A 15,495-nucleotide genomic window follows, 5' to 3' on the forward strand; every position below is an offset into this window, starting at 1 on the left:
TTGGTTCTGGAACCATACTCCTGGATAGGGGTTGGACTCTTTTCTTCTCCGGAGTTGCCCAGGGTGTGAGGCGCCGGCGGGTGTGGGGATACTCACAAGCCCCCGGCTGAGCGCCGCAGTGTTGGAGTTTACCCCGGTGGACGAGAGGGTCGCCTCCCTACGCCTGCGGGTTGTGGGGGGGAAAACTCTGACTGTTGTTTGTGCATATGCACCAAACAGGAGTTCGGAGTATTCGGCCTTGTTGGAGACCTTGACTGGAGTCCTGCATGGGGCTCCAGTGGGGGACTCCATTGTTCTGCTGGGGGACTTCAACGCACACGTGGGCAATGATGGAGACACCTGGAGAGGCGTGATTGGGAGGAACGGCCTCCCTGATCTAAACCAGAGTGGTTGTTTGTTGTTGGACTTCTGTGCTAGTCATGGATTGTCTATAACGAACACCATGTTCGAACATAGGGATGCTCATAAGTGTACCTGGTACCAGAGCACCCTAGGCCAAGGTCAATGATCGATTTCATAATCGTTTCATCTGATCTGAGGCCGTATGTTTTGGACACTGGGTGAAAAGAGGGGCAGAGCTGTCAACCGATCACCATCTGGTGGTGAGTTGGGTCAGGGGTGGGGAAGACTCTGGACAGACCTGGTAAGCCCAAACGTGTAGTGCGGGTAAATTGGGAACGTCTGGAGGAGGCCCCTGTCCGACAGACTTTCAACTCACACCTCCGGCGGAGCTTTTCGTGCATCCCTGTGGAGGCTGGGGGCATTGAACCCGAGTAGACAATGTTCAAAGTTTCCATTGCTGAAGCTGCGGCGAGGGAGCTGTGGTCTTAGGGTCTTAGGTGCCTCAAGGGGCGGTAACCCAAGAACACCGTGGTGGACACCGTGGTCAGGGAAGCGGTCCGACTGAAGAAGGAGTCTTTCCGGGATATGTTATCCCAGAGGACTCGGAGGCAGTTGCAGGGCACCGAAGGGGTCCGAGGCTGCAGCCTCTGCCGTGAAAGAGGCAAAGCAGCGGGTGTGGGAGAAGTTTGGAGAAGACATGGAGAAGGACTTTCGGTCGGCACCAAAGTGCTTCTGGAAAACTGTTCGCCACCTCAGGAGGGGGAAGGGGAACCATCCAAGCTGTGTACAGTAAGGATGGGACACTGTTGACCTCAACTGAGGAGGTAATAGGGCGGTGAAAGGAGCACTTTGAGGAACTCCTGAATCCGACTAATACGCCTCTATGTTAGAGGCAGAGCTGGAGGATAACGGGGATTGTCGCCGATTTCCCAGGCGGAAGTCACTGATGTAGTCAAACAACTACACAGTGGCAAAGCCCCGGGATTGATGAGATCGGTCCAGAAATGCTCAAGGCTCTGGGTGTGGAGGGGCTGTCCTGGTTGACACGCCTCTTCAACATTGCGTGGAAGTCTGGGACGGTGCCAAAGGAGTGGCAGACTGGGGTGGTGGTTCCCCTTTTAAAAAGGGGACCAGAGGGTGTGTGCCAATTATAGGGGTATCACACTTCTCAGCCTCCCTGGTAAAGTCTACTCCAAGGTGCTGGAAAGGAGGGTTCGGCAGATAGTCGAACCTCGGGTTGAGGAGTAACAATGCGGATTCCGTCCTGGTCGTGGAACAACGGACCAGCTCTTCACTCGCAAGGATCCTGGAGGGAGCCTGGGAGTATGCCCAACCGGGTCTACATGTGTTTTGTGGATTTGGAGAAGGCGTATGACCGGGTCCCCGGGAGATACTGTGGGAGGTGCTGCGGGAGTATGGGGTGAGGGGTCTCTACTCAGGGCCATCCAATCTCTGTATGACCAAAGTGAGAGCTGTGTCCGGGTTCTCGGTAGTAAGTCGGACTCGTTTCAGGTGAGGGTTGGCCTCCGCCAGGGCTGCGCTTTATTTATTTTATGGACAGGATATCGAGGCGTAGTCGGGGTGGGGAGGGGTTGCAGTTTGGTGGGCTGGGGATCTCATCGCTGCTCTTTGCAGATGATGTGGTCCTGATGGCATCATCGGCCTGCGACCTTCAGCACTCACTGGATCGGTTCGCAACCGAGTGTGAAGCGGTTGGGATGAGGATCAGCACCTCTAAATCTGAGGCCATGGTTCTCAGCAGGAAACCGATGGAATGCCTTCTCCAGTTAGGGAATGAGTCCTTACCCCAAGTGAAGGAGTTCAAGTACCTTGGGGTTTTGTTCATGAGTGAGGGGACAATGGAGCGGGAGATTGGTCGGAGAATCGGGCGCAGCGGGTGCGGTATTGTATTCAATCTATCGCACCGTTGTGACGAAAAAGAGAGCTGAGCCAGAAGGCAAAGCTCTCGATCTGCCGGGTCAGTTTTCGTTCCTACCCTCACCTATGGTCATGAAGGCTGGGTCATGACCGAAAGAACGAGATCCAGGGTACAAGCGGCGAAATGGGTTTCCTCAGGAGGGTGGCTGGCGTCTCCCTTAGAGATAGGGTGAGAAGCTCAGTCATCCGTGAGGAGCTCGGAGTAGAGCCGCTGCTCGCTTGCGCCAAAAGGAGCCAGTTGAGGTGGTTCGGGCATCTGGTAAGGATGCCCCTGGGCGCCTCCCTAGGGAGGTGTTCAAGGCACGTCCAGCTGGGAGGAGGCCTCGGGAAGACCCAGGACTAGGTGGAGGGATTATATCTCCAACCTGGCCTGGGAACGCTCGGATCCCCAGTCGGAGCTGGTTAATGTTGCTTGGGAAAGGGAAGTTTGGGGTCCCCTGCTGGAGCTGCTCCCCCCGCGACCCGACACCGGATAAGCGGACGAAGATGGATGGATGGATGGATGGATTATCTGAAACTTGTTTCTCTGCAGTTCAGCTTCTGTCCACCAGAGAGCAGCAGAGACACTGGTTTAATACTGCTGTCCTCTTCTTCTCCTCCTCTTCAGTTCATCTATTAGGAACAGGAGGAGGAGGTGTGTGTGTGTGTGCGTTTGCAGGTGTGTGCACATGCGTGTGTGTGTGTGTGTGTGTGTGTTTTGTGTGTGTGTGTGTGTGTGCAGCCATGCGAGTGTGTGTGTGTGTCGGGGGGGATATCGGATTCACAAGAAAACAAAAAACCTGTTTTATTGTAAACAGACGTTCTGTGACTGTGTGTAAAATATTTAAAAATCTTAAAGGGGTGATAGAATGATTATATAGGGTATTTCCAGACTGTTCCTTAAGGTCTCCTAATAGGGTATGTTACATTGATTGGGCTGAAAATTGCCCTGTTGCTATTATATGGGCCCTTAACTACCCTGTGAATATGGCCCTATTTGTAACAAGAGCTTTTCTTCCAAATGTGGTATGCTCATGAATATTTAAATGAGCTGCGCGGTGAATGGTTGAGCGAACCACATACACATACAATGGAGACGAGACGTCAATGTTATACATTGTTTGTCTGCTTTTCGTTATTAAATTCACTTCTGAGACTTTTTTATGCGAGAAATCAACTATATCAAGCTCAAATATGGGCCGTTTTACGAAAATTGATGGCTAATTGCAAATTTGGTAAGATGTGTTGGACTTCAGGAGCTCCACACAGTCTGACGAGAAAGCGGCAACCTCCATACCCAGTGAAAGTCACCGTTTCTGGTTTACTGGATTACCGGGGCTCGGGGCTCGGGGCTCTGTGGAGCTGGCTGGCTGCCGGCATAACTATAGTATATTTACAGTTTGAATTTCGTCACGCCACTTATATTACAGCTACCCCAAGGTCTTATAAAGCTAACACTTGTGTCCGATTTCAATTTAATGCATTTTTGTGAATATGAGGGGTTTCGTTAGCTGCGAGCATCCCTTCAATGCTGGGTAAAAGCTAGCTAGCTACACTTTCGGCATAACTATAGAATATTTACACTTTTCATTTTGTCACGGCATGTATATCACAGCTACCCTAAGGCCTTACAAAACTTGGCTAACACTTTTTCAATTTAATTGTTGTGAATTTCAGAGGTCTAAGAGGCTAGCTAGCTCTCATTGATAGAGCTCCATCCAGCCACTGGTATGGAGCACCGTGGGCTGCCGGCCATGACGGAGATCCATCTAGCTCACAACTGATTGGTTTATTGCATGTTACGCCCAAAACACACCTCTGATTAATGAAAACACTAAATACAGCCCTTTTGAACCATGCGTCTGGCTCACAGACCCTTTTTTGTGCTGTCAAACTAGCAAAAGGGGATTTGGACACACCCAAACACACCTGCACCAGGTGCTTCATGCCGTGCGCTCAGATTGTTAAAATAGAGCCCATAATCTCTATAGGGACATTATTTTGGACATTTCCACCAAACCAATGTTCACACCCTTTCATTCATACATTTAGTTATCTATTTATTCACTAAGGATGCCATCTATGGGATGAGTCAAACAAACACAGTACTTTCACCCAGGAGACCGGGGTTCTTGTCCATTTGAAAAGAAAAGGAAACAGAGAGGTTTTTTTTAACTAACAAACGGAGCTACGTCACGTTCTGCGTCACGTGGTAATGTCTGATTTGAACCCAATCCTCTATCTTTTTATCAACATAACTCAGTAGTTTTGGTTCCGCTTCCAACCTGTAGGGGTACCAAAGCGGGACAAGTTCACTAGTGTTGCTTTAAAGTGATGGTTGGGAGTAATTTCACCCTAGGGTCCTTGGCACCATGACCTCGAGCCAAACACCCCGCCAGAAGCTTTTTTCACCTAGAGTTAGCGTTATCAGCTGTTGTTGTTGCTGCTGTAAGACGAGTGCTTAGGGACGTCTACAAATTACAACACCGAAAAGAGATGCAACAAAAATATTTTTTTATTTAACTTTTTTTTTTAAAGTAAGTGCTGTAATATAACTAGCATGAGACAAGTAATAACTGAGGTAAGTTTGGAGACATTACCTTATTTAATCATTAAATTAATACATATTTTTGTTGTATCTCTTTTCAGTGTAGTAATTTGTAGACGGCGTTAAGCACTCGTCTAACTGCAGGTAGCAGCAGCAACAGCAGCAGAGAGCAGAGAGCAGAGAGCAGAAGAGAGCAGGCAAGTGTTCATAAACTTCTGGTGTACTTACAAACTTTCCAATCCATCGTTTTATGAGTGCATAACCTATTTGTACTAGTGTAGAAGTTTGGTATCATTTCGGCATTATTAGTGGGGTCATTTACGAGATAGAAACGTGGGTCCATTAGCCCCTGCGCTAATAAGCTATTCAGCGGCTAACGCTACTCTACGCTAACTCTCCCAATGTTCAACCCAGGTGAAAAAAGCTTCTGGCGGGGTGTTTGGCTCGAGGTCATGGTGCAAAGGACCCTAGGGTGAAATTACTCCGAACCATCACTTTAAAGTGAGGTGTGCAAACCTAAAGTTTAAACGTGCATTCTTTAACTGTGGTTCGATCATGTCAGTAGTTTTGTATTAAATTTGACTTGGTATGCATCTTCTGTATCGAGGCAGATCTTTAACCTTCTGCCTTGAACGTCTGTTGTTTTAAATGTGCTGTAGAAATTAAGATGACTTTACGAGACAATTCAATTTAATTTTGATATAAAAGCTGTCTTTTGTAATCTCTGCAGCCTACGGTCTCCAGCATGTGGACTCTACTGAACCTCTCCCTCTGCTTTTCCTGTGGAATCCTTCATGGTGGTATGGGTGTGGGTTAGGGTTAGGGGTTAGTGTTAGGGTTAGGGGATTAGGTTTAGGGGGTTAGGGTTAGGGGTAATCCTAACCCCCTAACCCTCTAGGTACACCATTGGAAGTAGGATCACACTTTAGATGTTTCTCAATATCGTAGCAAAGATGGTGGCCGTTGAGGGCGAGTAGTATCCAGTGATCTATACTCAACATTTTAACCGTTTTGAGCTGCATGTGGCCACACTTCATCAGTGTGAACGCACTCCGTACTCAAAACTATCAAATCAAATATGCTGCCATATTACAGAATAGTGTGTTTATATTCGTTCCTGTGTTGGTGTCTCTGTGTGTGCTTATGTGTTGTTGATGTCCTGGTGTGTGTCTACTGTGTATGAAGCTGTGTATTTCTCATACCATCAACCTGCCAGTTGTCATGATCTGGAGTAAGGGTTGCATCATTTATGCTTGTCTGTGCCTATATCTTTCTTGTTGTATGTGTATTTGTTGTAATGTTGTGGTGTATCCATTGATTTTAAGCCATCAACCTGCTCGGGACTGCAAATGAAAATTAGCCTGTATGGCTAAATCTGGCACATTTACATGTTGGATCTTATACTCATGTTGAAAGCTGTCCCTTTTAAATAAAGAAATCTAAAAAAAAATCACTTAGATTGCCTAAAGCATCACAATAAAAAATAATAATAAAACAAACATGCAGAAAAGACTTAATAGTGTTAAAAGCGAATAAATATGGACACTGCAAAACACACAGTTCAAAACATGCAAACACAAAATAAAGTCTCACTTGACCTGATCACATTTGGGCTAATTCTTTACCCATGTACAGTATAATCGTGCATTTTATTAATTTTCTCTGACCACTTTTCAAAATAAACTGAATTGAATTTGGAGAATGAGTGAGATATTCAGAGAAACTGAGATGGAAGCAGAAAGTGTGACAGATGTCCGGTCTCCCCATGGAGGAATTACAGAACCGTTTGTCCCTTTCTCTCTCTCTCTCTCTCTCTCTCTCTTTCTCTCTCTCTCCCTCTCTCTGATTGGCTCATTCTCTGCAGCCTCCTCTGGCAGCATAATGCTGCTCCGCTCTGTCAGTAGTGTCAGTGTTCCTGCTGTGGACCCGTGGACTGTTCTCTGGACCTGCATCTCGGCTTTCTCTTCTCTGTCCTGGCTCGGCCCGACATGACACGGGACTTAACCCGGACCGGAGCGTGTGGGACAAGGCTGTGACAGCCGGAGGGCCGCATGCGTGTCAGTGCGGATGAATAAACGACAGAGATGGAAAAACTACTGAGTCAGGTCAGTGTGTGTGTGTGCACGTGTGCACTTGAGCATCATTCTTGTCTTGATAACTAAATTTCACACTGCTTCCATGATGAACAAGGAAAATTCTTTTTAATATCTCTTTTTACAGATGTTTCATTAAATCAGTGTTAATGTTCTGTGTTTGCTCGCTGAGGGAACTTAACTTGGCCAACAGAAACAGACTCCTTATTCTCATCAAGGTGGAACTAACCCTAATCCCTTTAAACCCTAACCCAGCGCTGTTCGATTCTGGAGAAAATCATTATCACAACTATTTTGGTTAAAGCTTTAGTGCGTAACTTTTAGTGCTGTCAAACAATTAAAATATTTAATCATGATTAATCTCATTAATGTCATAGTTAACTCACGATTAATCTCAATTAATCACACATTTTTATCTATTCTAAATGTCCCTTGATTTCTTTTTGTCCCATTATATTTTTTCGTTTTAATGCTCTTATCAACATGTAAAAGTGGATCGGCTTGCTTTGTGCAAATGTTTTTTTTATTGAAAACAACATTGGCATATACGTAGTGTTCAATTTCACACTAACATTCTCACTTGGAACTAATAATCTGTCACATAATGTAACACTGTTACCTCCATTTTCCACTGCAGATAGTACTGCCTCACGCCTGAGGCGAGTGTGGCTGGTCGTCATAGCGACTATGGTTTCCCCCTTTTATATATGTCAATGGTTTCCCCCGACTCATTTTCCTGGTTCTCGTTCTCCATAACCAACATGAAATCAAGGAGAGAGTTAACTTTTCCTGCTACAGGTTTCTCACCATGGTCAGAAAGAACAGAGGAGACACTTTGTTTCTCTCACAATGACTGTAGAGTCACTACTCGCTCCGAAGCTAATCGCCGTGACGAGCCTACTAGCTACGCTGCTCGCAAGCCCAAACAAGTGTGTGCGGCCGTGGCATTGACATATATAAATGGGCCGCGATGTGTGTCTGTTTTGTTTCCGGTCTGTGAAATTACGAATCTGTGAAAACCACTATGGCCACGCCAAGACCCGCCCTTCAATCACTACTATTGGCCAGGCGTCCAAGGTAACGTAACCCCATTTGTTCAGGTCCTATCCCCTGACAAATCTGCTATCCTAACCACTCGAGGTGAAATGCCTAACCCCAACCAACTGAGCTGCTTCGTAGGGCGGGTCTTGGCGTGGCCATAGTGGGATTCATAATTTTGCTTCCGGTCTGCTAGATCCGAAAGAATGTTAATCCTTCTTTAAGTGTCTATGATGCGTTAATCGCGCAATAAAATTTTCTCAGTACGACTATGTTCAGAAGATTGGGGCGTCCAGTGACTTTCCTGCGCAGAAACTCAAGTGAAGATAATGACCTCTTCTGAAGAGTCCATCATGGTTTTTTAATCCTCCGTGTCCTCCTTGGCTACTAGTAACTGTTTGGAGCGGGGGGTGCGCAATCACCAAAGGCTTTTGTCATGTGGATGCACCGACAGTGTTGTCATTACTTAGAATTTCTCATGGGGGGAGACAGCAACTACACACTATAGCTTTAATATTGAAATCAGGAATTGATTAACAGGATTCCTCATTGGGTTTTGGAAAGATGGTACTTATTGAAGTTAAAAAACAGTGAAACAGTTAAATTATCAGTGAAAACACTTTCAACTGTCACATTTCCCTTCAGACTTTTCATTCAAGGAACAACAAGGTGGAGTACGCGCTGCCAACTCACTCTCACTCCCAGTGCGTCAAAGAGAGATGTTTTTTACTCTCTACTGTTGTCTCTCTACATAATACTCTCTACTGTTGTCTCTCTACATAATACTCTACTGTTGTCTCTCTACATAATACTCTCTACTTTTGTGTCTCTACATACTACTCTCTACTGTTGTCTCTCTACATAATCTCTACTGTTGTCTCTCTACATAATACTCTACTGTTGTCTCTCTACATAATACTCTCTACTTTTGTGTCTCTACATACTACTCTCTACTGTTGTGTCTCTACATACTGTGTTGTCTCTCTACATACTACTCTCTACTGTTGTCTCTCTACATACTACTCTCTACTGTTGTCTCTCTACATAATCTCTACTGTTGTCTCTCTACATACTACTCTCTACTGTTGTGTCTCTACATACTACTCTACTGTTGTCTCTCTACATACTACTCTCTACTGTTGTCTCTCTACATACTACTCTCTACTGTTGTCTCTCTACATACTACTCTCTACTGTTACTAATCTCTACTGTTGTCTCTCTACATACTACTCTCTACTGTTGTCTCTCTACATACTACTCTCTGTTGTCTCTCTACATAATACTCTCTACTGTTGTCTCTACATACTACTCTCTACTGTTGTGTCTTTACATACTACTCTCTACTGTTGTGTCTCTACATACTACTCTACTGTTGTCTCTCTACATACTACTCTCTACTGTTGTCTCTCTACATACTACTCTCTACTGTTGTCTCTCTACATAATACTCTCTACTGTTGTCTCTACATAATCTCTACTGTTGTCTCTCTACATACTACTCTACTGTTGTCTCTCTACATACTACTCTCTACTGTTGTCTCTCTACATACTACTCTCTACTGTTGTGTCTCTACATACTACTCTCTACTGTTGTCTCTCTACATAATCTCTACTGTTGTCTCTCTACATACTACTCTCTACTGTTGTGTCTTTACATACTACTCTCTACTGTTGTGTCTCTACATACTACTCTACTGTTGTCTCTATATACTACTCTCTACTGTTGTCTCTCTACATACTACTCTCTACTGTTGTCTCTCTACATAATACTCTCTACTGTTGTCTCTACATAATCTCTACTGTTGTCTCTGTACATAATCTCTACTGTTGTCTCTCTACATACTACTCTCTACTGTTGTGTCTTTACATACTACTCTCTACTGTTGTGTCTCTACATACTACTCTCTACTGTTGTCTCTCTACATACTACTCTCTACTGTTGTTTCTCTACATAATACTCTATACTGTTGTCTCTACATAATCTCTACTGTTGTCTCTCTACAATACTACTCTACTGTTGTGTCTCTACATACTACTCTTTACTGCTGTCTCTCTACATACTACTCTCTACTGTTGTGTCTCTACATACTACTCTCTACTGTTGTCTCTCTACATAATCTCTACTGTTGTCTCTCTACATCAGGGGTCACCAACCTTTTTGAAACTGAGAGCTACTTTATGGGTATTGAGTCATACGAAGGGCTACCAGTTTGATACACTCTTATGAAATAACAAATTTGCTCAGTTTGCCTTTAGTTATATATGATTATTAATGATTAATGATACTCATTTATGTGAAGACACTGGTCATGTTAATGATTTCTCACAATAATTATCAACAATGACTTAACAAGGTGGGTAACCGATAATATCAATATTCAATTTTCATTTTTAGAATAGGCCTGAGGGCTACTCATGTGGTCCTTGGGGGCTACCTGGTGCCCGCGGGCACCGCGTTGGTGACCCCTGCTCTACATACTACTCTCTAGGGCTGGGCGATATATCGATATAAAAAAATATATCGATATAATTTTAAATGTGATATGGAATTAGACCATATCGCATATATCGATATAGTTCAAATTTGCGCTGTGATCCTTGCTCCAAGCAAGCTGCTGACCCGGTGCTCTCTACACTGCTCCTCCGCCCCTCCTCTTTCTTGCACAGAGGGGGGAGGGGCAGGGACAGACACTCACTCTTCAACAAACATGGAGGAAGCAACAACGTCTGCGGAGCGTGCGGAGGAGGAATTGGTTAGTAAAAGAAAAAGCAGTGGCTCAGTAATTTGGAGGTGGTTCGGATTCAAAGTATCAGATGAGCAACAAAATCACGTTATATGTAAGCAGTGCCATAAACAAGTTACAGCCAGGGGTGGAAGCACTACAAATCTTTTTCACCACCTCAAACAGCGGCACAAACTGCAATCTGAAGAGTGTAAAACTTTGCGCTGCAGAAGCCCCAGTCGCAAGCCATCGACAACCCGAAAAAGCTCCAGCCCGAAACAAAGCTCACTGCAAACTTCATTTTCCGCAGTGTGCCTTATGAAAAGAAAAAGTGACAAGTGGTGTACTATAACTAAAGCGGTGTCCTATCACATTGCTAAAGATATGGTCCCTGTTGCAACTGTGGAACAAGTCGGGTTCAAAAAGCTATTGAAAACTATGGACCCGAGATATGAGCTTCCCAGTCGCAACTACTTTGCACGAGAAGCACTGCCACAAATGTACACTGAAGTCAGGCAGGACCTTGCTGACCGGCTCGCTAACGTGACCCATTTTGCGTTGACCAGCGATATGTGGTCGAGCAGGGGCGTGTGAGCCTTACATGAGCGTGACAGTTCACTTCATTCAAGACTGGGAGATGAAAACAGCGTGTCTCCAAACAAGTTATTTCCCCCAGGATCACACCGGTGAGCATATAGCCGAGGCCCTGCAGGACGCAATTGCAAGCTGGAAACTCCAAGAAAAGCATCTGGTTGCTATAACAACCGACAACGGAGCAACATCGTCAAAGCGGTTGAGCTGAACAGTGGCTGAGGATGCAGTGCTTCGTCACAGACTACACTTGGCTATTGGTGAGTGCAGCGTTGTAAGGCGTATTCAGATATTTTACTTGAAACAAAAACATGAAAATGTTAGTTTTTCCTTATTTGCCTTTGTGTCAGTCTGCAATTTTGTGTTTTATGCTGCTGTCTTGACCAGGTCTCCGTTGAAAATGTATTGTTAAATAGAGGTTAAATAGATTAATAAAACACAAAACTTAAAGTACTTAAAGTAAAATCACTTACAATACAGAATGGTATATTTCAGAACCATATTTATTAGGTTATTGGATCAGAATTAGTGATGTATTGATGTGTTTACCACTTTAATGTTACAGCTGGTAAAGGTGAGGTAATTATGACTTTAAAATGTTGGTTAGCCTGTTGATATGATCAAGGTAACATTTAACTATTAACTAGACTATAGTGTTTTCTCTGGATTGAAAGAGCAAACTGCATAGTAACTAGAAACTAATGTTGACACGTAGGCCTAAACATTGTGGAGTAGAAATATGAAGTAGCATTAAAAAATAGCATAAATACTAAGAACAACAACAAGAACAAAACATGAGTAAATTATGTTGATTAAAAAAATAAATGAGAAAATAATATCAATGTAGAATATTTCTAAAGCTTGATTTTGGAAAGCACTTAGTTGTATGAGTGTGTTAAATTGAAACCAGAGTCAAATTTCTCACATTAGCACATTGTTTTAATAGTTTTTTTTATGATCCGGACAGGACATGGCATGAATGACAAGCGCGTCACCCGGGCCATTTCTCTGTGCAAGAGAATTGTAAGCTGTTTTTCGTACAGCTGGAAGAAAAGGAGACATCTTGCTGAAGTCCAGATTCAGCTGGGTCTGCCAAGTCACCAACTCATAACCCGAGTCTGCCACACGCTGGGGATCAAGGCAGCAGATGATAGAGAGAGTCCTGGAGCAGGAAGGAGCACTGGCCAAAGTCCTGTCTAATGACAAAAAGACCAGGCACCTTGTCCCTACCTGGCAGGACTTAGAGGTCCTAGAAGCAGTCCAAAAGGTCCTGAAACCTCTCCAGGACTTTACCGATGCTTTGTCAGGTGAGGAGTACGTCACTCTATCATATGTGAAACCTGTGCTGCACCTTTTTAACGAAAGTCTCCTGGCATGTGAAGAGGGTGATAGCGAGCTTTGCAAATCGATCAAGACCAGCATTGTTGAGTACCTCAACAGCAAGTATTCTGACCCAGCCGCTACTGATCTATTAGAGATGGCTTCATTTGTGGATCCACGGTTCAGGTCCACCTACATCCCAAGTGAAAAGTCAATGCATTGAAGCACAGAGTTGTCTTGGAAGTGGAGACGCTACTGGCTGATCAGAGCAGCTGTCAACCGCCTTACCTACATGTGCCCACTGTGCCTGAGCCTGCAGATGGAGAAGCAGCAGTAGCACCAAAAGCTAAGACACTGGCAAGCTTCTTCAAGCAGCGCACAGCCACCACCACTGCACCAACCAAGAGAGGGGCTATTGAAAATGAACTGTCAAGTTACTTGCAGTCAGCAAGTGTGGAGAGTGACACTGATCCCCAAGTGGTGGAAGGATCATGAAGTTGTCTTTCCAGCTCTGAGCCACCTGGCAAAAAGTATCTCTTGGTACCAGCTACCAGTTCACCCTCCGAAAGGGTTTTCAGCTGCAGTGGCAATATCGTGACCTGCCACAGAGCATCTCTGAAGCTGGATGCCGTCGACAGGCTGGTGTTTCTCGCACAAAATCTTTAAACAAAGGAGGACACGCTTGTCTGTCTTCTAATGTCTACCTCAAGACAGCATTACTGTTTATCAAAGTAAAAAAAGAGGGGGGAAATGTTTATTGAGTTGATAGTCTGTTTCTTGTCCAACTGGTTGAGACTGTTCAGATAAGAAATTGAGTTAACAAAAAGGAAAAGATTATTCTCAAGCTGATGTTTAAAAAAAAAAAAAAAAAACTTAAACTGAGCACTTTATTTTGTTCTGTCTTTATATATAAATGCTGCCCTCACTAGGGTTTGTCATATTCTTTTGTAATGTTCGTTATTTCCATCTGTGGATTTGTAAGAAAAGAGAAGGAAATCTGTAATTTGATTTTAATAAGCCATTTATAGTTATATATTATTATAGTAAACATTTTGATATTGTATTTTTCTCAAATTTATTTCAGAAAAAGATTGGCCTATTTTATTTTATAGGCTATTTTTATTTAAGATATTTTTTTTTATTTAAATGTGCACCTTATGGAGCTTTGATTTAAAAAAAACGACTCCTGTCGTTATACAGTGTTTGTTTACATTTTATTGTTATTTGAACAGCTGAGCATTTAATAATGAACCAGGTGAAGAAACCTGTTTATTATTTATTCATTTGATTTTGCAACTGTTCACTGAAATAGCCGGTTTCAATAAAACTACTTGTGACATGTCATATCTGCCTTTGACTTTGACTGAACATTTGCTCTCACTTTGCGGAAAGAATATCGGGATATATATCGTATATCGATATTCAGCCTAAATATATCGGGATATGACTTTTGGTCCATATCGCCCAGCCCTACTACTCTCTACTGTTGTCTCTCTACATACTACTCTCTACTGTTGTCTCTCTACATAATACTCTCTACTGTTGTCTCTACATAATCTCTACTGTTGTCTCTCTACATACTACTCTACTGTTGTGTCTCTACATACTACTCTCTACTGCTGTCTCTCTACATACTACTATCTACTGTTGTGTCTCTACATAAAACTCTCTACTGTTGTGTCTTTACATACTACTCTCTACTGTTGTGTCTCTACATACTACTCTACTGTTGTCTCTCTACATACTCTCTACTGTTGTCTCTCTACTGTTGTCTCTCTGTTGTCTCTCTACATACTACTCTCTACTGTTGTGTCTCTACATACTACTCTCTACTGTTGTCTCTCTACATAATCTCTACTGTTGTCTCTCTACATACTACTCTCTACTGTTGTGTCTTTACATACTACTCTCTACTGTTGTGTCTCTACATACTACTCTACTGTTGTCTCTCTACATACTACTCTCTACTGTTGTCTCTCTACATAATACTCTCTACTGTTGTCTCTACATAAACTCTACTGTTGTCTCTCTACATACTACTCTACTGTTGTGTCTCTACATACTACTCTCTACTGCTGTCTCTCTACATAATCTCTACTGTTGTCTCTCTACATACTACTCTCTGCTGTTGTGTCTTTACATACTACTCTCCACTGTTGTTTCTCTACATAATACTCTCTACTGTTGTCTCTACATAATCTCTACTGTTGTCTCTCTACATACTACTCTACTGTTGTGTCTCTACATACTACTCTTTACTGCTGTCTCTCTACATACTACTCTCTACTGTTGTGTCTCTACATACTACTCTCTACTGTTGTCTCTACATAATCTCTACTGTTGTCTCTCTACATACTACTCTACTGTTGTGTCTCTACATACTACTCTTTACTGCTGTCTCTCTACATACTACTCTCTACTGTTGTGTCTCTACATACTACTCTCTACTGTTGTCTCTCTACATAATCTCTACTGTTGTCTCTCTACATACTACTCTCTACTGTTGTCTCTCTACATAATACTCTCTACTGTTGTCTCTACATAATCTCTACTGTTGTCTCTCTACATACTACTCTACTGTTGTGTCTCTACATACTACTCTCTACTGCTGTCTCTCTACATACTACTATCTACTGTTGTGTCTCTACATACTACTCTCTACTGTTGTGTCTTTACATACTACTCTCTACTGTTGTGTCTCTACATACTACTCTACTGTTGTCTCTCTACATAGTACTCTCTACTGTTGTCTCCCTACATACTACTCTCTACTGTTGTGTCTCTACATACTACTCTCTACTGTTGTCTCTCTACATAATCTCTACTGTTGTCTCTCTACATACTACTCTCTACTGTTGTGTCTTTACATACTACTCTCTACTGTTGTGTCTCTACATACTACTCTACTGTTGTCTCTCTACATA

At 43.3% G+C, this 15,495-nt stretch overlaps 2 protein-coding genes across 3 annotated transcripts in view; one reads left to right on the plus strand and one right to left on the minus strand.

The window, feature by feature from the left end:
* LOC114568980 (deleted in malignant brain tumors 1 protein) overlaps positions 1–15,495 on the minus strand; it is a 44,427-nt gene that overhangs the window by 17,584 nt on the left and 11,348 nt on the right. The gene's annotated exons all lie outside the window — the stretch shown is intronic.
* The window catches only part of crhr1 (corticotropin releasing hormone receptor 1), a 55,077-nt gene continuing 46,322 nt past the window's right edge, over positions 6,741–15,495 (plus strand). The window contains exon 1 of one of the 2 annotated variants that reach the window (XM_028598699.1): positions 6,741–6,912. In XM_028598699.1, the coding sequence (XP_028454500.1) occupies positions 6,892–6,912 (21 nt within the window). In that variant the 5' untranslated portion in view covers positions 6,741–6,891. Of the gene's footprint in view, positions 6,913–10,563; positions 10,691–15,495 lie in introns of those variants that run through there. The other variant, XM_028598701.1, reaches the window with a different exon arrangement.

The sequence above is a fragment of the Perca flavescens genome, chromosome 15, assembly GCF_004354835.1.
Source record: "Perca flavescens isolate YP-PL-M2 chromosome 15, PFLA_1.0, whole genome shotgun sequence".
Classification (NCBI taxonomy): domain Eukaryota; kingdom Metazoa; phylum Chordata; class Actinopteri; order Perciformes; family Percidae; genus Perca; species Perca flavescens.